Genomic DNA, 24927 nt, shown 5'->3' with positions numbered 1-24927 from the left:
CTCTACACAAGCTGAATTTATAACAGGCATTTAAAGAAAAGCATAACCTGAAAGGAAACATTTCTGTAAAATTGCAACATTTTCTTTAGAAGTTTTAAAAATAAAAAAAAGTAAAGTTTTAACATACTTTTTTTAAGAAAAAAAAATCCAGTACTAGTAATTTAATTTGGTGTTGAATGAATTGACTAGAATGTGGTTTATTTTCAGAAGTGAGAATCTGTTCACAACTAGGGCTAGGTGAATAATAGTGTATAAGATTTTTTAAATAAAATTAAATTTTATTCAGCAAATTAACTAAGTTGAAATTACTCAACAAGCGTGTTTGGAATATTTATGTGTAGTGTGGGGTGACGAATCCAGTTTGTGTTGGCAGTGCCGCAGGAAGGGGACCAGAGGAGCCAGGGCAGGGCAGCCGTACGGGGCGCCCCCCGGGTCGAGGGGCAGCCGGGAGCAGGGGCTGGTCCTGAGCCTGTTTCGTGCCTCCCGGTGCACGAGGAGGGATGAACCCTCCGGAAAAGCCGCGCGGTACGAGAGAACGGCTCACGGTCCTACCGGAACGTGCTGTGTGCTCACCCGGGCTGGGGGGCGGCCCCAGGGCGTGGGGCTAACGCAGGCTTCTGCCTTGTGCCAGGCCTTGCGAGGTGGAGTTGCCGCGGCGCAGGAACGGCTGCTCCCGGCTCTGTCTGGTTCGAGCTTCCCACCCCTAGTGCCGTGGCGGTCGCTGCGTCGTGGCAAAGACCGAAGGAGACTCCCGTCGTGCCGCCGCTTCCCAGGTGAAGCTCGTGACCTTTCTTAAATCGGTCTCGCGTGCCCGTCGTCCTGGACTCCCGCTGTCAACGTGGTCTTTCTTCTGCAGATGGAAGATTCCTTCAGGTGATGCGTGTGTTTGGCCTCTCTTTAGGAACGGACGTGCCCTTCCCAGTTACCTTCGGTGTTCTGTGGTGCGTGGCGTTACTCCCTGTTGTGCTCCTTCCAGGCAGGGTTCTTGCTGTTAAGAAAGCTTCTTGTGATCTTTACAACGACTCTGAAAAAGACTCAGCGTTGGAGCGTACGGAAGGCCCTCAGTGTGCGTTCGCTTCCAGTGACGGACGCGTTCATCTCCCCGCCATGTTCTGTCCCCCTTGCACGAGAGCCCTCTCCGGTCCTTATGCCAGTTTGGGTTGGCTCCAGCTCCAGGCAGGTTTGGGCGGGCGGCAGCGCGGCCTGTGGGCGGTGGCTGCTCTCCCCTTCGGACATGGCAGCTCTGCCCTGGCGCCGGCCGCTCCAACAGCAGCCGCGGGGCGTCGCGTGATCCAGCAAAGCGGCGCCGAGTCCTCGACCCAGCGGGGGCACTGGGGGGGGCGGCGGTTTTTGTGACCGGTGCGGTTGGGCTGTCCTGCGCGGCTGCTTCCCCCACCCACGTTGCGCCGTGCTGACGCGCTGGCAGCGGCTCCGCTGTGCCATCTGTAACGTGCCGGCGGAGGGGAGTCACTTCTGCTTCGTAACGCGCCCCGCGGTGCAGACCTGCAGGCGGCAGGAGGGGGAAGGCTGGGCCTTCACTCGCACGGTCGTTACAGCGCAGGTTCGTTATAAAGCAACGGGTTTTATGGTGACTTAAACCCAAAAGTGGAACTTGAAGTTTTAACAATCTTGCGTTTGGATCTGTGCTTTGTATCTTGATTTAATTTCCCCAAAAAGGTGAATTCTGGGTGGCTGGTGGTCATTAACAGAGCTTGAGATGTGATTTTTATGTAGCTGTGATTTTATATATATATATATATATATATATATGGGGGGGTGATGATCTTTATAAAAAAATATTTATTTTTAGATGTGCCATCTACACTGCATGGAGTGCTGCTTTCTGCTCACCTGAGTGGCCCCTTTCTGTACACGTGTCTTAACTGTGTGGTTTAACGTGCTCGGGGAGAGCCCTGCACTGTGCCTGACACAGCTGGGGAAGGGGATGTCTTGCGTTAGTCAGTGCCCGGGTTGTTTTCAGCCATCAGGTTCTTCATGATCTTATTTGTGGACTGGCAGACGAAAATAAGCTTTGCTTCTGCTTGTTTTCTTCCCTAGCTATTAATCAAGGCAGATTTTGAATTAAGAGGTATTTTTTGTGTCAGAGAGCCTCATTCTTCTAGACGTCATGTTAGCATTTGGGGCTGATTTCAGGTACGTCGCCAGGGATTTGCCTCAGTTCGGTGATTTGACTTTAAAAACGCATTGGCCACAAATGTATTGATGGAGCACAGACTGTCATGTTGACAGTAACTGTTATTTTTTTAAAGTCAGTTTAATGAGATGTGCAATTTATGGAATAATTCTCAGTACTGTTGGCTTGGTTTCAGATCCTCTTTTTCTGCATTAGTTACGTTCTTTTTGTTTCTCATCAGAGCTTTTGTCTCAAGTACTAGAAACACTCACTAGAATGTTGGGTCGGGTTTTCGTGTCAGTGCTGGGGAGAAACCAAAGGGGGTCTGTGCCACCGCTGTAACGGGCTGGAGTACTTGAGGCTGAGAGGGCGTAGCCTGGCCCTTCAGCGAAGGGAAGGGGCCGTTGTGTGAAATCCCACAGGGCCTCTGACGGACCAGAGTCATCGGCTTGTTTGAGCAGATACAGCCTTGGGGGAGAAGAAAGAAAAACGGCAGCGAAACGGGGCCATTGCCATGGCTTCCCCGGCAGGAGGCAGGTTCACGGGTGGGCGGCTCCAAGCCAGAGCGTCCTTCTGATGTGCACGTTGTTCTGCAGCCTTTGGGTTGAGGGCGGCAGCGCCGCCCCCGTCCCGTTGCCCCACGTAGACACGAGCAAGTCCTGTCTCTCGCGTTTTCTAACTTCGCTGACGAACCGTGTATTTTCCACTTTAATGTGAATACCCAAAGGTTCTGGAAGAAATACTCGGGCGCTGTGGCTCCTGCTGGCAAATACCTGGAACTACCGTTGAATTTATCACGCTGGCTAATCTTGCAGTTTTCCTTACAGGAATTTGAACTGGGATGGAGGTACTGCAGGAAGAGACAGCAAAATAGGGGGAGAGAAGGTGTTTTGTTATTTTTAAATACAAAAGAAACTAATAACCCATACACTGAAGTAGCTGATGCTGGTGGAAACGCATTGTTTTTCAGGAATAGTCATATTTTAGACTTACTGTGCAAATTCTGCCCTTTCCTCACAGGTGAACACCCTCTGCACCGCTGGCCTCTTCCCCTGCCAGTCCGCGGGGCGCTCTGGTGAGCAGCGCTGGCTCCCAAAGCCACGTGTTTCTAGCCAAGAGTTAAGACAACTGCACTGAGGAATAAATGCGCTTGGACCTCGGGGCCGTAATACTCCCCTTCAGCTAACAACTTGCCACTTTAAAATCTGCCTCACGTAAAGCAGCCCTCTGACAGCTCGCCTTGCCCCCTTCACTCTGCAGCTCCCGGGGAGCCGGGGGGTGAGGCGAGGGGCCTGGTTGCTTGTTCTGGCTCTGGGGAAAGCGGTTCCCTGGGCTCCGGGCAAGGCCCGAAATGTGGTGGGTGGAAGCGCTGCCCCCCGCAGGGCGGTGAGTGTGCCAGGGCCAGGCTTGGTGCTGAGCTCCACAGCGCGCCCGGCCACCGCAGGATCGTAAATAAACCCACGTGGTGGACACGTGGGCATCTACTGCTGAGGAGCACTACTTGTTTTCAAACCAAAGTGACCAACTGAACTAAAATACTTTCCATCTGATGTAGCGGTGTTTATCCTCTATCCTGCTCAGTGCAAAGTTTGGTTAAATTTACCTCCCCAGGGCAGTGCAGCAGGAGGTGATGGGAGGTGCTGGCAGAGCGACCTGGAGCCAGCACCAGGTGGGAAGCGTCATGGTGGCTCCCTGGAGGGCGCATGTGCTTCAAGATCAGGACTTGCAAGTAGTACAAGAAGGAAGGTGAGGTGAAATGCTTCGGGAGGCGTACGGGGCTCCATCGCTCGTGCAGCGCCGCTGCCTGCCTGTGCCCTTAGCGTCATTTTCACTCTTGCTGTCACACCAGGACAGATGTTCAGGGGAAAGCTTGACAATCAACCAAGAACTACGCTCCCAGTTCCTCTGGTCAGCTATGGGATAGCTTCAACAGGCGGGCAAGGGGATGGGGCTTCAGCAGATTAGGAGATGTAAAACCTTCCAGGCGCTGTGCAGAAGGCTTAATGTTTAAGTTAAAGTCGTTTCCTTGCTATTTAAAGTGCGTGCAGCTGACTGGATCATAAACAGCTTAGAGCTGCACCAGAGAGGGGATTTAAATCATCCTCAGAGAACGGTTTCTGACGCTTTGCTGAGCACGTCCTTCTGCAGCGAGGGGGCATTTCCCGCTGGCCGTGCCCCTCGTACAGCTGTTCTGAGGTAAGCAGCTTTAGCCCAGCAGCTGGGTGGGTTTTGGGACAAACGCGGCCCTGGGTGGCCCACGCAGCTCCTCACTGTTCTCCTGGCATGGGCAGCGCGCGTCAGCTGCCGGCCTTCGGCAGCCACCACTGTTCACGCCGGTACGGATTTATTCCCCAGAACCTACAGCGACAGGGACTTTGCCTGTGATCATCGGTGAATACAGCAAAATTAGTCACTTTTATTTAAAAGAAATAACATATTACAAAGAAGTGTGCAAAACAATTTCTGTGATTAAATACACGTAAAAGCAACATGCAACCTTGACATCAAAACCTGCGTAGAAGTTAGTCCTTAGTACGTTATGTGACACTAAAAGAAACTTGACAAAGTTAGAGTTTGCAGTTAAACAGTCTTAGAGGGAAGGGGCATGTCAGAGCTGAAGCATCAGTGAAATTAACTTTCAGAAGAGCAAGCCTTCCCTTCCCTCCCCCGGTACTCAGTGCTGCGAGCGGAGCTTTGTGTCCATCCAGTTTCTGGCTCAGTACCCTGTGCCTGTGCCCGGCAGGAACTGTTAGTGGCTGAACAGCAATGGGGGGAAAGAGTTTGAGTCAGCTGGTTTAGTCTAAAACCTCCCTGTCCCCAGGCCAAGGGTATCTAGTGTGCAACAGCTCAAATAAAGAAGTTTGCAAGTTTAAAGCCACTGCAGAGACAGACGCTTCATGCCACCTCGGTCACTTATTGTGCTGGCTGCGTGCGTGGCCTGTCCCCTCTTCAGCCGAGGCTCAGCACTCCCGCCGCACTCGGCACCGCTGTCACACCCGTGCCGAGGGGGGTTAAACCTGGAAGGGCTGTGCCGTTACAAAGGACTCGCCTCCACACCTACAGGAGCTCCAGGTGCCCGAGCAGCGCTGAGCTGGGTCAGCTGGGGCCGAGACGTGCCTCCGTGACTATGTACAGTTTGGCACCTTCGGCAGTGAGGGCTGAGCGCTCACCCCAGCCGCCCTGGGCAGGCGTAGGGCCGCAGGACTGCCCCTGCCCAGCCCCTGCCCCAGGTCAGAGGACAAGGGCAGCTGAAGCTACAGTCGTCTGCGGCTCCGCACGTGTCAGCTCCTGTCCCTGTAAGATGTGCTCAGGGGAGGGGGGAGGCAGCGCTCCTGCTCCTGGCCAGACGGGCAGAGGTTGATGTGAGCATGACCCATAGGATTCCCCCCGCTCCCCACCCCTCAGTGGAAGTAAAGCAATGCCTAAAATCTTGTTTTCACATCCCTTTTTCTAAGGCTACTCGTACACGTGTACAGCCCCCTGCAGGTCTCTCAGCGTGGCAGGCACTCGTGTTTAATCTAAAGTCACTTCACAGTTTAGATTAAGAGAAACCCAACAGGCACAAGCTTGTGGAAAGCCACATCTTGAAAACTTGAGTTGATGACCAGTAACCCAAAGAGCTTTTAATGATGAATACTTGCAGAAATGAGAATAAACATATGTAGTCCACTACTGCGGAGCTTGTTGTGGTCACGTTGGGCCAGGCTTCTCAGCGAGGGCTGCCAAACTTGGTCAGTATCGGACACTCGTACACTGTCCTTCCAAAGACGTGGAATAGCCAAGGCAGTGCTTTGACCCCTGCGCTCCTTCAGCGGGTCAAAGCTTGTCGTCTGTCATTTCTAGAAACTGAGCATAGACATCCCTTGAGCATTCCCCTTTTTGGTTGAACAGGAACTTGTAGTAGCTGCCATCTGCGCATATTGCTGAAACAAAAAAACAAACAAGTTCAGTTCGGCTGTTCCAGAGGTACCGACGGTTCTGGTCCCTCAGCTACAGCTTAAACCGAGCCAACAGCAGAGGGGTGCTCGGGAGGAACCCGCGGTCGGTCAGTCCTCGGGCAGCGTCAGCCCCGCGCTGCACCCAGCGTCGCCTCCTTCTGCCCTGGGCCCTGACTCCCTCGCAGCGCTGAGCGGCGAGAGCTCCTGCTCTCAGCTGACGGGGCCACCAACACTGTCCCCTCCCAGTGCTCCCGCCAGCTCAGGGCCGGTGACCTCAAAGCCTGGTTCTCCAGACAGAACCGGGGGAGGCCGCCGCTACTCACCTATGACAGCGTTCGGCTCTGTTCCAAAGGCACAAATGCACGGAGAGCCTGAGGGAACCTGAAATTTGGAAAAACTCCATTTGGAACTGAAGTATTTGGGGAGAAAGGTGGCAGAGGCCAAACTGGAAGAGAAGAAAAAAACAAAAAAAGATATGTAACAACTCAGTGAGATGGTGACTACAGACAATTTAGAACAACCGCTGACCAAGTCGCAGGTTCGCACCAGCTGCTGGTTTTGCCGGGCTTTTTATTTTCTTCTGCTGAGTATCAGGTACTACGTGTGACTCCCCTTCTAGGGAAGGGGCACCCTACAAGTACCTTTCTGGCTTTATGGTTTTAAGTGACTGCAAAAACTGCCAAAAGGATTGAATTTTACTAGAGATGGCTTTATGTGAAGTGTCCACGCCAAGACAGGCACTGAGAGCCCACCCTCACCTTCTGCTGGAGCGCTGCAGCTCCACAAAGGGCAGCAGAAACTTGGCAGTTCCTGTATAAGCTCAAATCGGCAGCTTTACCCAAGCCCAGCAGAATAATCTTACCACCTCCAGCAGTGCAGGGGCTCCCTAGTGCTGGACAAGAGCAGCGTTTTAAACCCTATTCATAAAGTTAAGGCCCCTCCCAGCGCCCCCCCAAGCCTTCAGAAAGGCTCCAAGCCTACCTTGACTGCTTATTTCTTTTAGGGTCTTCTGCAGCAAAAATATGTACCGTGCCGTGGTCGCTGGACACGCAGATTAGGGAAGCATCCTGATTGAAGTTAATACTGCAGAGAACACAGACAGTGGCGGCACCTCCACGGGAACGTACCCACAGCTCCTGGCCTACACCGCTCTGCTGCCGCAGTTGCCCAGAGCAGCTGCCAGCCTGGCAGGCAAAGCGTTAACAGCTCCTCGCCTGCGGGAGCTGGGGCTCAGCACTGCTTTGCTGAGAGGATGAAGGGGAACACAGGACCTGGTTTGTCAGGACCAGCCCCCGGACAGGGACACTTCTGCTGGAAGTGGCGTGACCTCTGCTCCGGGGAGCGGGCAGGTATCGGACAAAAGGTGCCCCACACCCGCCCCGGGGTGGTGCTCAGCAGAAGGGAACCTTCCCCGCTCCTGGGAGAGAGCTTCCAGCAGGGGACTGGAGCCACCCTTGTGCCTTGGGCTCTGGTTGTAACAAACCTCCCCTGCCCCAGGTGCTCAGCCCAGCCTCGGCGGGAAGTGGCACCCGGCGGCCCTGCCCTCAGCGGGAAGGTGAGGCATTGCCCCAGCGCCCGGAGCCGGCCGGCCCCTGCCCCGGGCTGCACACGGTGCTGCTCTCCTCACCCAGAAGCACAGGCCCAGCGCGGCCCTGGGACCTCTGGCTGCCCGAGAGCTCTGCCTTGGGCCCGTGGCAGCATTAACGCTCCTTGGCTTTTTGAGGAGGACTCGGGTGTCATTTACCAGGCGCCTCAGCACAACCCCACCCGCAAGAAGACAAGGCAGCAGCAGTGGAACGTACCAGTAGATATTGGCTGCCTGCGATCCTCTGCGTAGCTCCTGGATTAAATGCCCTGATGAAGTATCAAATATTCTTATGAGGGTCCCCTTGAAAAGGAATCGAGCATTAGATTAGGAAAGACAGAAGACTCTCTTTACATCTGTGACTGCATCCTAATGTGCTCCCTGACCAGCAACGCCCCTACACACATCCTTGCGTTTTTCATCTCAGCAGATTTGAAAGAGCCTCTCTTCATGTTAATTTTTGGGAAGAAGATCGACTTCCCCCCAACCCCATCACCCCAACGTTACAATCCTTTGGTACACACGCTGCTTCCAAGTTACGTTCCAAAGCACCAGCGCAGCCCCACGTTGTTAGAGCAGCGTGTGCAACCTGCGGGGCCCAGGGTCTGTGGATCATCCTTCTTGCTCCCCAGAGGCAGTAGCTGTTTTGATCGCTGCTGTGCCATTTTTTTTCCCCACGAAGTATAATCAGGCTGCGGCTGGTCCTGCCTTACCCTGCGTTCAGTGGAGGCAATCTCGAAGGGTCAGCCGCCTGCCGGCCCTGCACCGAGCCAAGCCCGCGGGACCCCGTGCCAGCAGGTTACACAGGATCCGGCACAGAACACGGTGCTTCACCGGGAGGAAACGGCTCGACACCAGAGGTGCAAAACAAGTCAGTGTGTCCCAAACAAAGGCGTCAGCAATTCAGCAGCACTGCCCTCTGATGAGGGGTGGGTACATGTCGTCACCTACAGCTCGTGTTCTGCAGCTGGTGAACAAACACAGCTCCCTCTCCAGTCACACCCCAGTGGCCACCAGAACCCAGCCAAGAGAGAGTCAGGTAAAGGTCACCTCAGTTTTGATTCAAGACATGAGGAGAGGGTTGCTTACACTACGCCCAGTAGGGCAGTTCGCCCATACTCCTAGTTCAGTTTGAAAATGCTGTTTGAACTCTTTGACTACACAAAAAAAGGAACATCTTAGTACAAATTCGGCAGGTTATTACTTTGTTTAGCAATGGGGCTGGCAGTTTTAAGAGCTTTGCTCAGAAGACGTCCAGGAACGAGGCTCAGCTAAGAGATACTATGGCTGCATTTTCTTTTTTTTTAAGCTTTCTGAGGTACAGGCTGTGCAGTAGCAACTCTTCTAAGCAGACTTGTTGGATTAATTCAGCTTGCCCTTGAGAAAAGCGTTTCAGTTGAATGGAAGAAGGTAGCGAGTCCACAGCTTGCCTCAGTGCCTTTGGACGCTTTGGCACTAGCCTTCCTTCGGGAGATGGAGCTCCCCAGCAGCCTTCGCTGGAGCTCCCAGGGAGAGGGCAGGTCTGTCACCGGCTCCACCACCTCTGTCCGCCTCAGCCCAGCCCCAAGGGGTTTGTGCCACACACAACCGCAGGTTTCTGTCGGTGTACGGCGCTCGTTAGCCCTACGTCACGTACGACTGCACACAATTTGGTAACGATCCCAAGAATCATTTTACCATTTACACTCTGTATGAAAACAGCTGCAGTGTACGTATGAGACAGACGGAGGCAGGGCACCTCCCTCCTGGTCTGCAACAGGAGTTAAGCCAGAGCAGAACTAACTTCTCCACTGTGACAGACCTATTTGCACGCGTTTCTTTAAATCCACTTTAGAACCACGGGCTAAACAGAAACTAATAAAGGTGAAAATGTAAAAAACCTCCCCTCACCCCCTTACTTTAAAAATTAATAGTATTTATTGAAGAACACACAGAACACGTGAACTGCTTGGGCCAGATCGCATTCAGATGTCACTGAGGAGTCACTGCTACAGTCAGCTAGAACAGAAACACTACCTCAGGCATGGGCTCTGGGCTCTGTCTGGGTATCCTGAAGGAGCAGCAAAGAGAAAGACTGAGAACACCTATTTCAGTGACAAACTCTCCAGTGAGTTATTTCTACGTCGCCCCCACGAAAGGGCGTGACTTCCTCTGTTGGAAGGACTCCCTACACCAGAACGCACAGCCCCGCGGAGGCAGAGGAGCTTATCCTTACTTTTTCTGATGCGGTTGCAATTCTTGTTCCCTGCAGGTTTAAAGCGATGCAGCTCAGCACTCCTTCGTGAGCCGGTATGTCTACAGGCGGCTTTTCTGTATTAGCGAGATCCACTATCTGCACGTGCCCAGTATGTGTTCCAGGAAATGCAAGAAGAGAATTATTACTATTTGGACAAAGGACACAGAGACCTAAAAGACAAAAAGGAAAGAGAAAAAAAAAAAAGAAAAAAAAGAGAAAATAACTGTGTAGTTTCCATAACCTAAACCAGTTTTCAAACATGTTTCTAAAATATTGGTAATTCAGAATAAACAAACATACATGTAGTAAATCAGAATTTCATTTTAATGGCTATTGCGGTATCCCAAAACCTGATCCGTCCATAAGTGCAGAGCACAGGGAAGTAGGGGAGTAGCATAATTCTACCTTGCTCTCCTCACTTTATTTCAAAGTAATCTAGCTGCGGTTATCCAAAATCTGGATGTTTTCAGAGATCAGCTCCATCAGTCTGTTACAGCAAAGCTATTTAAAAAAACCCCAAGAAGTCTCCTTGGCAGCTCAACAAGGGTTCGAGTTTATAACGGGCAATAGCTCAGTTTCTCCTGTCAGTAAAACCGATTGTTATTCCTTCACGTTTGAGCTCGGTTCTTACGGCTCTTGCACTTTTTTTTTCTTCACAACTTTTTGCAGACCACTTAAGGCAAAGCACATCTCTCCCAGGTTTCTGCTGATACCAAGTGAATTCCTGCCAACTCAGCCCACAGCTGGCAGAGCCATGGGGGGCATCAAAAGGAACGACATCCTTCCACTGCCTCTTCCACCCGATGCCCCCAGCACGCCCGAGGCTGTGCTGCCCTGAGCCCAGCCACCAATTCCACATTCGGCTTGAAAACCTCCGAAGAGTGGGACTCCAGCCTCCTGGTGGGAAACACATCTGCCTGGCGTCCGAGCTGATCCTCCAGTAATATCTCAAGCATGGCCAACACCCCCTGTTCTGCCGGCCGGCACTGCCATGAAGAGTTTGGCTCCACCGCTTCTGCAGCCGTCCCTCAGGGCGCTGTGAGCCGCCAGCTGCAGGCAGCCCGTCACCTCTCCTCTCTGCAGGCCACGCGCTGTGGGACCCCGGGCACCTTCACAGCGGGGCGCCGAGGCAGATATTCGCACGGCTGCCGTCACACACACCCCGCCAGGTTTGGACCTTCCCTGACACACCTAGTCTTAACCGTGCAGCTGACGCGGGAGTACGCTCCTCTCTCCACCCTCGGGGCTCTCCTTCCAGACAGCACCTCTTTTCCAATAAAACCTACTGCCACAAAACTGTTTCCTGAGGTCAAACCCAAGCGCTGTCCTCCCACACCCACCTGGAGCCCAGAGCTGGCCTCACCGTACTTAGCCTGGGGCATTACCCCCCGGCTTGGCTCAGGGCACCTTCTGCTCCTTGCAACAGAAGACAAAGCCAGACCTCGCTATTTAAAAAGAACAATATCCATTTGCTAATTAGGCTCTTTTTGACACTGTAGAGAATGGTTTGCTAGACAGTTCTAGCTCTATTAGGTAAGAAGAATGATGCGCTTCAAGAGTTTGTGTTTATAATCAAGCTTTCAGCACAACACACATCAAGTTTGCAGGTTCTTTACAGAAGAAAGCATATAGTTCTTCTAGAAATCAACCCTACAACATAACAGCAGTACATGAAAAAGCTTTTCTGTGCCAAGTATTAATAAATTTTAATAACCATTTTATAAACACAAAAGCATCTCCGAAGGGCACGACTCCAGCGCAGTAAGTAAACTGTTGAATGACTTACTAAATAACTGATTCGGGCAGAAGTACCACGTCAAGAACAGAATACAATTGCTTCCATTCCCCAGCCCACACGTACAACTAACCTTTAGGGTTGTAGCAGGTTTCAAAGACGTGCAACTGGTGGGGATTGTGTGTGAATGTGAAAACTTTAATCATCGAGTCCAAGACTACCACAATTCTGAAACAGAGAAGAAGTTCCTATGACTTGGGGTAGGTAAAACAGGGACACAGACAGTAACTCAGATGTGCAAAGGCTTTCACATGATTTAATGGCTATATTCTCCCCCCTCAAAAGAATCACAGCCTTGCAAAAACCCATGCAACTATGAGCCTGCAAAGCACTTTCATCCAAAGCTGTGACAGCAGAACCCCTCCGCCCACACACGCACAGACGCCAGCTGTTAAAGGATGCTCTCGCTCTAGAGAGCCGCTTGAATTCCCTGCACACTCCCCCATACCTAGAAAAACAGTCAGCAGCAGCCACATGAGAACATTTCCCTGTATTAGGGGGCCAGAAAGCCTTCCAGGCTTTTCACCAAGGTTTCAGATACCAGTGTACTTGAGCTGTGATCTGTAACACCTAATGCTTGCCCCCAAACGCTGGTTTACCTTTAATTGCTGGTATTAAAGCAGGTTCTTCTTCTCTCTACAAACAGCTGGAAACGAGTAAGAGCAGCAGCAAAGCCAAGCTGCATGTTTGGACCACGTTTGCTGCACCTACCTATCTCTTCGCAGCTTAACTGCTTTGACTTCTGTAGAAAACTCTATCTCGATGACAGTCTTCTTCTTCAGGTCATCCCAGATCATTACTAGAACAGTGCAGACACTGCATTAGATCATCAAGGCGTATCTGAAGATCCACATCAACTCCCCTATAACAACTAGTTTCTGAGAAAGCAAATCAAAAGTTGCATCCCACGGCTAAGCAGCAAGACTGGCATCCTGCTAACCAGAAGGTACTTAGCTCCTACCTATCAACCCACTTTTTCATGCTACGACTCCTGCAGGCAGGAGCTCGTAAACTCTAACCACAAAAGCTGACGATAAAAGTACTTTTTTTTCTAAAGACAATCAGCTTTTTTATTTTGCTCTGAGGGTTACCAAACAAACAAGGCAGCAGTCAAAAAAAGTAGCCAGCTTTCCTACAAAGCTTGCCAGCCAGGGACCTTTCCCCCTCAGGCTGCCGAGCCACAGACTCTCTTTGCAAAGTTACCAGTGAGAAGCACAGGCTCTGTCACCAGGTCTCAGAGCCTGGTCACTGCACTTACTGCCTGTTCACAGCAGTGATGCAGCTTATTTCACCACGTTGACTTCAACCTGCTGCAACATCCCCTGCAACCAACCTTCAGAATCCCAAACCAAATGCCTTGAGCTGGGCTCTGGGAGTTCTTCGGGCGCTTTCACACAGACAGCCAGGCAAACGTTGACAAGATCTACTCCTCGAGACTCACCTTTGTTAGGTGGGTACTTCGGCTTTTTTCCTCCACCTACTAGTGCTAAATAGTTGCAACGAAACAACATTTCGACATGGCCAACACCACCTTCTAGAAATTCTGAAAGACAAATATATTTTATTTAAAAGTGTCAGAATCTGTTAAAATGCAGTCTAATTTTTACCACCGTTACAAGAAAAGCTCGCATTATCTAGCCCTTCTCTCAGGCACCTGAGAAGACTAATATCTTCCCACCCTGGCTGAGCTAAAAAAACCCCAGAGAATCCTCTAACAGTGGGGATGACAGACAAGAAACCCTGACTAAAAACGGTGGGTTTGGCTTTTTTTTTTTTTATTTGTTTGATTTTGTCTGTGCTTGTTTAAGATTAGGATTCCCAGCAAAGTTGCTTTATTCTTCACAGCAATGCAGATCACCACTGTTGTCACACGGTTGGGACAGGCCTCATTTTCATATATCAAAAGAACCCTGCAAGGTTTTAAAGTGCCATTAAAATATGCTGCATGAGAAAAGATCAAGCACTATCATCAGGGCAGCTCAATCATTTCTACTATACAGTGGGTTTGTAAATATGTTTAAGAGGACTGTCCGGTTAGCTCAAATTCATCCCCCTCACACACACACATTTCAAGTCTGGTGTTGCTCTATTCTGTTACTGCCAGGCATTTAGAAAAATACCAGTAGCGTCCATTACTCCTGAACCTTTTTATTTGCAAAGGGATTTGTCTTTACAGACTCAGTGGATCGAGGAAAGAAGGCAGGACGCACATACACGTCACTGAACTAGAAGCTCTAGTGCCGTTCTCTGGAGCACACCCGTAGCTGCTAGAACAGGTAAGAAGTGCGGCCCAGGGAGGTGCCTGGGAAGACAGTCACACTGGAGCAGTACAGCCCTGGAGTTCATACAACTCCTTGCGGTTTCTCCAACACCACTTTTGGCTGCTGAGCTTCCTTCCTGAACAGTTGTATTTGGACACTACCCCCTTCTGCACCGGATCCTCCTCTTCACTCCATTGAAGCACTTGAAGCAGGACAGCTCATTTTGTGATGAAGAGGTATTATCGCTGTGACAAAAAGTCTTAAAGTCTTTAGAAAGGATAAACCAAAACAATTGAAGAGCATGCAACATTGTTCTGAACCTCAGTTAGAGCAGTCACTTTCACCAGTATCTCTGCGGTTCTGACAGGAGATGCCTCCATGCAGAACTCCATGGAACTCTGCACGAGAGACAAGCCAGGGCGTAACAGGTAAGACTCGGTTTCATACTGGCTTACAGAAACCTATCACATAGTCCCAGCTGGAGCCTGTCTATCTCAGGTAGGTTTAAATATACATTAAAGATTAACAGGATTTCGCTGTGTACCTATGCAGCCAGTACAGTCTGACCTCTCAGAATCCACAGGGGAAAGGCAACCTGACTCATAAGAAACATTTCACGACAGGAGTCCCTGGAAGTAAGTCCGGAGCTACTGGCAGGGGGAGTTTTGACAAGGAACTCAGCAGGACTTCAGCCTGAATTCTGATCCTTTCAGCACACTATCACAGATGATAGTCCCAAAAGATGTTGCTTATGGAAGAATTTGGCATTGAGAACAGAAAACAGTTGGTCAGCTTTGGCCACATGAACAGTGACTGAAATCTCTTACAGCACTAGAAAGCGTAAGCGTAAGCGTGCCTGGTCTCATAGGAATTGCTATTTCAAATATGATTTCCTCTTATTAAATCCTTTCTATCACCACAGGCTGGAACTGCTGGGAAACCTGTCTAGCATGGCAGCTTTCTTCCTGTATTTAGGGTTAGAATCACATGGCTAGGTTTCATTTTCCCTTATTTTGACTCAGTTATGTTTGCTTTCTGATAAAAAGCCCCACTTAATAGAGCCCATCTCAATTTCTGTTAAGACACGATACTAGGTTTACTGCCTTAAGATCCTCCGAATTTTTTCAGCAGAGAACACAGAATTTAGAGTATTAGAGGTCTGAGCTCACAGTGCTCTTGCAAGGAACACTCCAAGCAAGTACAAGAAATGTTACATTCAGATCTGCAGCACAAAGGCAGCAGTTTTGTTGCTGCACTAGATCATCCAGATTACTGCACCAGAACAGAACAACTTCTTTTGATGGTACAGAGTACCACTCCAGTGAGCAACTCTTCTCCAACCTGTGGATAACTAGGGAACTTATCTCCTGCTCAGGATTACAAACATTAGCAACAGCCTCTGCAAGAAGGTGAGACACGTTCTTCATCAGCCAGCTTTATGCAAATTAATAGCATATAAACGTCTGACCAGGCAGTGGCATAAGGGAGAGTCCCTCTGGGACCACCACGGACTGCCTTTCTTGAGGCTTTACTCAAAGCCTGGCAGTGACAGAACAGAGAAAGCAAAGCAAGAATCTTACAGAAAAAAACGACGAGGCTGAGCTTCCAAGACAGAAGTAGCACGGTATAACAAGTAAGCATTTTACCTTGTTTCTCTTTTTCTTTGAGTGGATCTGCATTATAAACTCGGAATCCATTTTCCATTCCACATGCAAAGCATCCTGTAGTAAAAAGCACATATATATACACATATATAGTAATTGCAAGATACACTCAAGAACCAAGCAAGAGCCAGTGGGTTAAAGAGCATCACTCAATAACTGCATTGTTAAACTCAAGCTGAAGACCACTTGCAGGCTTTGTTAGTGTTTGCAAGTGAAAACCGCTTAGCGTCGTCCTCTACGCTGGCCTCTGCTGGAAGTGGAAAGTTCTCAGTATTCTTCTTAGACAGGTGAGAAAACAATGGAAGGAAAGGAGAGCAATTCCCGACCCATCTGTATCCCATGCCAGGCACTACAGAGGGAAGGAAGTCTGCATTTTAACTTTTATGGCTCAACAGTCATTATGAAGCAAAACCCTCCTTTCCTATTAGATACACATTTACACCATGATTATGACTACATGACGTGTGATCCACTGTTCATGTTTCCACAGAAGAGAGCTTCGCAAACATTGTTTTTAAGAACGCTCTTGTGTAGAGCCTCCTGAGTCCGATGCCAAGAATTAACGCCAATAGCTTAAATCTAAACCAGGGAATGATCAGAAGCCAGATTAAAATACTCTGGGAAGTTATTTTAGCTACATTTACACACACAATTATGCATGTGCTTTTTTAGTGGAATCCATCGAACTACCAGTACCCTGTCCTGCTGTTTTACTCGCTATTGGGTGAACGCAGTGACTAATATCAAGAGCTGCCAGTGTGATGTTAGAAGCAGCTACCGTCACTAGAGGCAGACTGACAGAAGATGAGTTGTTACACGATTTATATGCACTGTATCAAAAACCCAGTTAAGATCTTCAATGTACTGGAACAGAGATATTCAAATTAGTCTGGTTTTGTTCTTATGCACTGCAATGACTGCAACTATTTAAACCCCTGCAAGTGAAAATGGAGGAGCTACGTCTAAAGGCACCCCTTCCCCAAACTCCGTACCCCAAAAACCACAGGGTGGGTGGGGGAAGGAGTGAAGGAAGTCTACACGCTTAACGTAAGGTCTCCAACCTGTTTGCTCACAGCCAGGTGACCCACGATTTCCTCCACATGAGACTGGACTGGTTTGCTGGGGAGCGATGGCTCAGAAACTGACAAAAGGGCTCAGACTGCAAGAGCCTATTCCAGGTTTTCCTGGCGTTAAAGGTCACCAACAGCCAGCAATGGTCCTCACAACCCAGGCAACTAACCTTCTTTGAGGTTTGCATACTATCAGCTTAATATAAGCTCAATCAATTCAAAAAATTGCACATGCTCACTGGAAAGCAAATGAGCAACATTCAATACATGTCTTCCACTGCTTGTACCTCCATGCGGGTTAAGGTGTCAGAAGAAACAATACAACTGGTGACTTTTCTTTTTGTTACAGAACAAAATCAATGCTCCTGCATAACAATACAAAAACATATAATAAACTTGATCTTGACAACAGTATTCATTTAAAAACTCCACAATTTGGGAAAAATAATGCAGCCCATTTGAGGTTCCTTTTTAATGCTTCAAGAGTTTCATTCCAAGTAGGATCACTTTAAAAAAAAACCCAAACAACAAAACAAACAAACCAGAAAAATACACAACTAACCAAACACAAAACTCCTCAATTGATCAAAATCCAAGAGCAACAACAACAAAAAAAGGCATCACACATCCTCTGCTTTACAGACCAGTATCTTATGAGGTGTGGGGGGTGCGTTTGGCAGCATCCTTAGGGTTCCTATTTCCTGAACTCACACATACAAAGGAAAATTACTACAAGATCCATCCCTGCACCCTTCAACATAGAAAGGAAAAAAATTAACCCTCTTATCTGACATGTAATCACTAACAGCAGTCACGGACCCAATATACCGACTGTTCTAACAGCACGACAGTTCGCTAAACAGTGAAGAAAACAAAAAACCCATACCCCCAACCCAAAAGACTCACAGGCACAACTTCACCCTGTATCCAAGACCTGGCAATAAATGAAGTGAAAAAAATTCTTGTTTACATATGTAAACACACTTAGAGAGTGGTTAACAAATATATAATAATTATAGAAAGGGTAGTAAACATACTGAAACAGATGCTTTTAATTAACTATATTCATTTCACCTCCTCCCTTCTCGGGGCATCGTTGTTTGGTTTGCTCTGTCAGTGGAACACATAAGAGCACGCTGTGTTGAAATCACAGCACTAATAAGCTGCCACCCTGTGCAGTATACTTTACTGGGATAACTGGAAAGCAAATTACAAAGGAAACACTTCTCTCCACATAAAACAATACTGTACAGGATGAGAACTGATCTGTTTCTGGTAGCTGTAGTGTGTATCCATATAATTATTTTTCCAGCGACAGTTTTATAACACAATACTATATTTCCAGGAGAGACAAAGGAGAGTGATGCTGAAACTCTTCTACAGCACAAGAGCACTGTAAAGTTTTCCTTGTGCTAACACCAGCAGCTTACAGCAAACCCAAACGGAACATTCCTAAAGCAATAAAACGCAGATATTACATTTCCTGTAGCACTGCTACAGCTCTTCTGCAGGGCTAACCTCGTGACTAAGACATGGGCTGCTTTTAATGTCTTGGGAATACCCACATCTTTAACTGGAGACCACACAGAAAAACTGAGGGAATGTGAGTAACAGTGATATTCCTCACACAGTCACTCGTTACTGACAGAGATATGAAGTTCTCTGTCATGGCAACCCCTGAGCCAAACGAGAAAAAAACACATACAGGAAGATTATTGCTACTCATTCGATTCCAGCTTACAGGAACAGCTCTGAAGCCCAGCATTTCCCATCTGACTGATCCCACATTCACCAGTGGGATCACAAATTCGACAGCTACAGCTTGTAAGCTCTTAGGTACGAGACAGCTGGAGAGGAGCTGCCAGAAGAGGGAATTGCTGCAAGAATGGGTACGCTTCCTTCCACAGGAAGTTCACATCTCATTTTAAGAAGGAGCAGACATGCTGTCAAAGGGCCACTGACAGAATACAATTCAGATACTTACAAAAAAAAAACTTTTAAAAGTTAATTATTACAGAATTATTACCCTAACCTGCAGTTGTGCTTATCCCTACAGTAAAAGTACTATTTGCCAACAGTCCCAGTGAGGCCACAGTGAGGTTTTTTTTTTCCAAAACCGATGAAAAAGGAAGGGTTAAATTAATGACTATCCTAGAAGATGCTGAAGTGGGCATGCTGACACAAAGAAATCTGCAGGCTTTAGGGCCAGAGATCCAGAAATTGCAGCAGTGAAGCCTAGTGAAGTGGCTATGGCAGGCACAGCTCCTAGCACGTTAGGGCTAGTTTCTCGCCACAGCAAGTTTTGTCTAAAGCCGTAGGAAAGAGCACAGAATCCTACTAACGTTTATGGGATCCCATAGCTAAGCATTTCAGTCCACTAAAGGAGATCAAATTAACAAGCCAAGCGTTTCAACAGCAAAACAAGTCCACACCTCAGTTTTCAGACTAGCTTTAGACTACAACAGTGCCAAAAGAGAAACTCATCAGCAATTTACACATCTACCGTCTGCTATGGTAATTTATTGCGATGTTTTGTCTATTCATTTCTGTAAAGCACTTTCATGTCCTTCCGAAAGCATTAGAAAAGCACCTGAAATCAGGAGTACACCAGCTTGAAATTAAGGACCTATAGTCAGAGTATTCTGTTTTAAAACAACTGAAAACACCTTGCAATATGGGCCTTACATTTTTTTTGGCTTACATCGTTTCTCTGGTTTTTAATTTAAAGCCAGAAAGCGGCAAAGGCACCCAATATAAAAATATAGTATCACTCAAAACAGTAAGGGAAGCACAGTCCAGAAAAACTGCCGACGCTAGCTGTATCACTTGTCAGTCAAGGAAGTTAAGACTTGGAGAGACTTACTAGATCATTCCTCCCATCTCCCCATCATTATGGGATTGGCTAGTCTTAAATTGCTAAGAAATTAGGTTATTATGACAATACAAGCAGACACCCACACTACTAAGCTTCAGCACTCCAATGATTCATATTTCTATTTGCGGTAGAAGCAACAAGGAAGAAGTGAGATTTTCCTCTTACCTACTCCTCTTTGCGCAGCCCAAGAAATTACCTGTCCTTTAACACTTTAAACAGGCCCTAAACTAGTATAAAGCTAGCATGCTACCTACAGGTCAAAAGTCATCATTCAGAAGCAGGAAGACTCCAGGAGCCTGCAAATGAAAGCCAAACGTGTTTTTTCTTCAAGTTTTCTGTTGTTGTTCCATTGACCAGCCAGGCTAGGTAGGATGGGACTTGAACACTGTCAGCTCACAGACTGCCAAGACAAATTCCTTAACATACTTTGGATGTGACATTGTTCAAAAAAAGAGTTTATTTTGCATTTACTGCTACAGAATTTAAGGTAAAGTAAGTTTTACACATTAAAATGATGTTCTAAAGGCATTTTGCAGTAAAAGAGAAACTTCTTACGCAGCTCTCTTTATAACCCAGCCCCAGCACAGGCCAAGCATCAAGTATTACAGACTCCTGCAGATTCAAAATGCCCGTCCTCACAAATCTCTTTTTCCAACTCTGTTGCAAATGGAAGATGAAAACAAGTGCAGAGTTGCTGAAAAACAGACTGTTTGTTTTCAAGTCAACAGAATAGCATGAAGGAGCTACCAAGAGGCTCACTTCATTAACAGCTTGGTATACTAACGACAAAATGTCATCTGAGATGTTAGACTAAGATCAACAGAATCACTCGTGTTTACACATGACCCCAACAGCATCAGCAACAGGTATATGAACTGCAGCCTACAATGACAGAAGCTGCAAGGCTGTCTTAGGCAAGAGTATTGTTAAGTCAAAAGGACGTTACTAAACGATGACCTTCTGTTCTGTGTTCCACAGAAACGACACTTACTCATAAGACTGGTGCTATTTTTACACCACAAAACCAAGACGAGGCATATGCACCCCCATTCTAGAAAAGGCCTTCCCCTTTCCAACAAAGAAAAAAAAATAAACCAACCATACACTGAAGCTTTTCAGTGGTCCACGTATCTGTATTTGTCTGCCAGTATGATTAGTAGTTTTAACCTTAATTTTAAAAATACAAATAAGGCAAAAAGAAAGAAAAAAAGTTACACCACTAACTTCGAATGCAGAGTGCTTACTCTGAGAAAGTGACGTTTTGTGAGCTGCATTTTCAGTAACGCCGTTTCAAAGGAACACCTCTTTAAGCACAGGTTTTGAGGCAGACTTATACAACTGACAGGGGAAGCCAGCCAATTTTAAGCAGCGCAACTTGTAGCGAGTACCAAAGCACCACCCGAGAGGCAGATGCCTTTGAAGATGCTCCTTAAACGCGACTGTCCCCCCTCCGCCCAACCAGCCCTCTCCGAAGTGCCTGGGTACACACACGCTGGCACACCAGAGCTAAAACAAGGGCAGAACGGTTAAATCGCACCCTACAGGCACAGCCCTCACGGCTTTTTAACGCCGGGGCTACATCTACCGCGGCAACTACCGCGGCCAGACCTCGGGCACCCTGTCGGCCACCGCGGGGGCGACGGAGCAGCCATGCAGTGAGGGTCGCCGCGCCCCGCCGCCGCCCGAGGGCCGGGATCGCAGCCCGGGACAGCCCGCCCTCCCGCGGCGGGGCCGCCCACGCCGGGTCCCGGTTACTCACCGCTGCCGGGAGCCGCGGCGGGCCCAGACCCAGTGTGGGCGCCGCACCCCCTCACCGGCTCCGGGCGGTGACCCCCGCCGGGCCCCCGACCGCGAACCGCGGCACAAACCGGCTCCCCAGGGCCGGGCCCGGGGGAGAGAAGCCCCCGCCCCGCGCCGGCCCCGGGCACCGCGCCGGGCGGGGCGGGACCCGCTCCCCCGGCGGCGCCGCGCCCCGCAGCCCCCCCACGGCCCGGCCCGGCCCCGCCACCTCACCGTGGTCCTGGTTGAAGCCAGCGTAGAGCAGCCCGTTGCCGTGCGGGTTGGCCGGGAGGAGGTTCATGGCTCCTGCCCGTTCGCGTCCTCCCGCCGCTCTTTAAACCATGGCGGCGCCCGCCCGCCTCAGCCCCGCCGCGGGAGCCCGCCCGAGCCGAGCCGAGCCGAGCCGAGCCGAACCGGGCCGGGCCGAGCCGAGCCGAAGCGGACAGGCCGGCGGCTGCTTCCGACCCTGCCAGGCAGCGCCGTCGAGCGCAGAGGCCATCCACCCGCCTGGGTCAGGAGCGCCGAGCAATCGAGTGGCGCCGCGCCGCGCCCCTGCGGGCGGCGGAGGAATGGCGGTGGGAGCGGCGGGCTCTGAGGGGGGAGAGGGGCGGGATGCACCGCTGAGCCGGAGGAGGGCGATCGGCTCCAGCTAGATGTCTCTGAGGAAGAAGGGTTTTCTCAGGGGGCTGCTTCTGGGAGGATGTGCCCCGAGGGTGGCGCAGGGCCCCAGTGCGGGGAGGATCGGGCTGGGGCCGGGCCTGCCCCTCACCGCCGGGGTGGTCAGTCGTTCCTCAGGGCTCCTGGGGAACTCGGGCCTGTGCGTTTACCCCCTCGAACCCTGCGTGGGCCTGACAGGCCGGTGGGGATCCCCTCTTCCTCACAGGGGAGCCCTGACCTCGCAGGGCCAGCGCAGGGGGATCATCCCGGGCTTCTCCAAGGCCGAAACAGGGCTGCTGGCCTCGGAGCTGGGGTGGGTAAAGCCTGAGCTGCCAGCTGGTGCGAGTCGGGGGACCCCCATAGAACAGGAGGATACAGCCCCTGGGGCCTCTCCCACGTCTAAAGGACCATTTAGTGGGAAGCTCCCACATCAAGGGCACACCAAGCATCAAACTAGTAAGAGCAGAAGAAAGAATATGCTAAAATAAGGGATGCCCTAACTTGACTAAAAAAGCCCTGACACCCCCCAAAAAAACCCCAAACAAAAAACCAAACCAAAACCCCTTGAAAACTTGGAAGTTTCCAAGATCCAAGGCCCTGAGCAACCTGATGGGAGTTCAACAGTGAACTGACTCTTAAGCAAGATGATGGACCCGATGGCCTCCGGAGATCCCTTCCATCCTGAACAATTTCACGACTGTCTGATTAGCTGAAAGCCCACACTTCATGTGTGCTCACAAATGCCAGCTATTCCATATCCTTCACATGCATTCACCTCCTTTTCTATACTTGCTCTGTGCTTTCCACGCTGATGGCTTGATGCTGCATTTCACATTTGTGACCTACTCTTCTCTACTGCAGACTTCTGTTTGGGATTTACTACAGCTTTTCAGTTTACAACGGCTCATTGGAGCTATCTACAGTGACTGGTTGGTACATAATTCTTTGTGCAGTCTTAGATATATAAAAAAATAAAATAAAATCATCACATGGCATCCTTACAAGATTTCACATCCTCAGGCAGGCAAGAGACTAGGTATACAGAATAACAACCCCTTCTTTGCATTTTTAAAATCTCCCTCTTTGCAACTACAGGCTCAGGCTGTACTCGCTCCACATGGGATTGCTGCAGGCATTCCCAGAAGTGAGGAATGCTCCTCTAGCCTCTCCTTCTTACCTTGTCTTTATCCTGGCTGGCAGGGGGAACAGAGAATCTGACCTTGAGGACACCACATCCATACTAATGCTCCCTCCAGCTAGGTGTTCTTACTGCAGATCACCTACAGAAAGGAAACAAACTAGTGATCCGGTGACTGAAGAGGCCAAGATTATAACATGGAGGGAACTTAAAACAGAATGGGAATGTGCACGGAAGAGAACGCTTCCTCCTGCACCCTGCCCCTAGTCAAACCTAACCAGACCGCTCCCAAAGCACAATGGCTCTGGTTCAGGTCTAACCCCTTGCAGCTGTAGCTGCTGTGTACAATTCCTTAAGCTGTGGAGATGCAGTTCCTACCGCAACAGCTCCACCCCGATACCCACAGCATTGCTCGGCAGCGGCAGACCAGCAGGCGAGGCCTGCTCAGCCCGCAGGGAGCGATCCGACAGGAATTCCACCTACCCCGCTTCATTCTGCCGTTCCGTCTTTAACCACGAGAAGACTTGCTCCTGATTGCACTCTCCGTGAAGCAGGGACGCATCGACCGGTCCAAGTCCTGGCATAACTTTGGCATTTTACTGGCCTGAATTTTCCCTGCTCGCCCACAGAGGCTGCGGACGCCTACGCTGATGCAGAAGGAATATTATAGAGACGTAACTTGAGGGTAACTCACAACAGCGAAGACACCTGGAAGAAACTGGGATGAAGCGACACCAACCCCTCAAAGGACTGTTATTGCTGAGGAGAACAAGTCACACAATTCCTTCACAAATGGAAGACTTGATGTGTATTATTCTTCCGTATTTCAGTTAACAGTAGTGAAGGTAGATGTTCTATCAAAAGCATTACATGATGCTTTTAGGATGGTTTCACATTCCTGGTGTCTTGTTCTTCAAATTCTTCTAAAGGAAGATGAAGACAACCTTCCCCAGTTCAAGAAAGCAGAATAGGATTTCTTTTCCAGAAACATTTATTTATTTTTTAAATAGTGTTATTTCCTTATAAAGCAGCTCTTCAAGTCATGTTCCTTTTACCACAGTGTCTTTGGCATTTTCCTCCTAGAACTTTCTTGTAGAGTGGTATAAAATGTAATTTTTTTATTTTTTTTTACAGAAAAATAAGTATTTAAACCACAAATTAATTCCCCCAAGTATTAAATAACATACCAAAAACTTTATCAAATCTATTACATACACTAATGGGACAAAACCTCGTTGTGTATGTGCATAATAATTATATATACATTTTTAGCTTAGTTAAGTTAATGCTTCAAAGTTACCAAGGAAGCTTTACAAAAAATCCAAATGGACAACTGCAGTATTACTAGAATTTGTCGCACTATTTGTAGGATTTAACAATGTATACAATACATTGCGTTTAAAAACCTCTGCCTGAATATGCAAACCAATGACTCATTTTTGTATTTTTTGAATAGTTTGCAAAAAGACAGGATTTTATACAGTTACACAGTAAGTCACTTTCCAGATTTCATGGAATTAAGAACCGAATATAATGACAATTATCCCCTATATGAAAACACATCTACCAGTAAAAACAATGGCATCATGCACATCGGAAACTAAAATGCAGTATGAAAATCTAACAGCAAGACGTCCATCCTTGCAGTTGCACTGCACGTGTCATTCACCCCAAAGCAGCATTACTGTAGTGAGCAAGCTCTAAAATAAGACTCGGTTTTCTTATTTTTGTCTGTGCAGTGTGACACACACATAGAGTGTGCTCAGCCATTAAATAAAAGAGTCCTTGTGTTCAA

General features: G+C 48.9%; 1 protein-coding gene across 8 annotated transcripts; it reads right to left on the bottom strand.

The window, feature by feature from the left end:
* Positions 1-5731: 5731 nt before the first annotated feature.
* On the bottom strand, positions 5732-21671 carry WDR45B (WD repeat domain 45B). 8 transcript variants are annotated; one of them, XM_086473417.1, is made up of 10 exons: positions 21572-21671; positions 15596-15670; positions 13130-13231; positions 12400-12487; positions 11762-11856; positions 9873-10063; positions 7875-7960; positions 7054-7155; positions 6396-6517; positions 5732-6057 (listed from the first exon to the last, which is right to left on the bottom strand). In XM_086473417.1, exons 1-10 carry the CDS (start codon positions 21636-21638, stop codon positions 5951-5953), a joined length of 1035 nt encoding a protein of 344 aa, XP_086329543.1. In that variant the 5' UTR covers positions 21639-21671; the 3' UTR covers positions 5732-5950. The 8 variants fall into 8 exon arrangements, with proteins under 8 accessions (XP_086329543.1, XP_086329545.1, XP_086329544.1 ...); XM_086473419.1 differs by having other exon boundaries at positions 7875-7912; XM_086473418.1 differs by having other exon boundaries at positions 13130-13222.
* Positions 21672-24927: the final 3256 nt, after the last annotated feature.

The sequence above is a fragment of the Leptosomus discolor genome, chromosome 15 (genome assembly GCF_034619465.1).
Source record: "Leptosomus discolor isolate bLepDis1 chromosome 15, bLepDis1.hap2, whole genome shotgun sequence".
NCBI lineage: Eukaryota > Metazoa > Chordata > Aves > Leptosomiformes > Leptosomidae > Leptosomus > Leptosomus discolor.
Note: the sequence above shows the minus strand (reverse complement) of the source record. Positions and strands in the feature narration are given on the sequence as shown.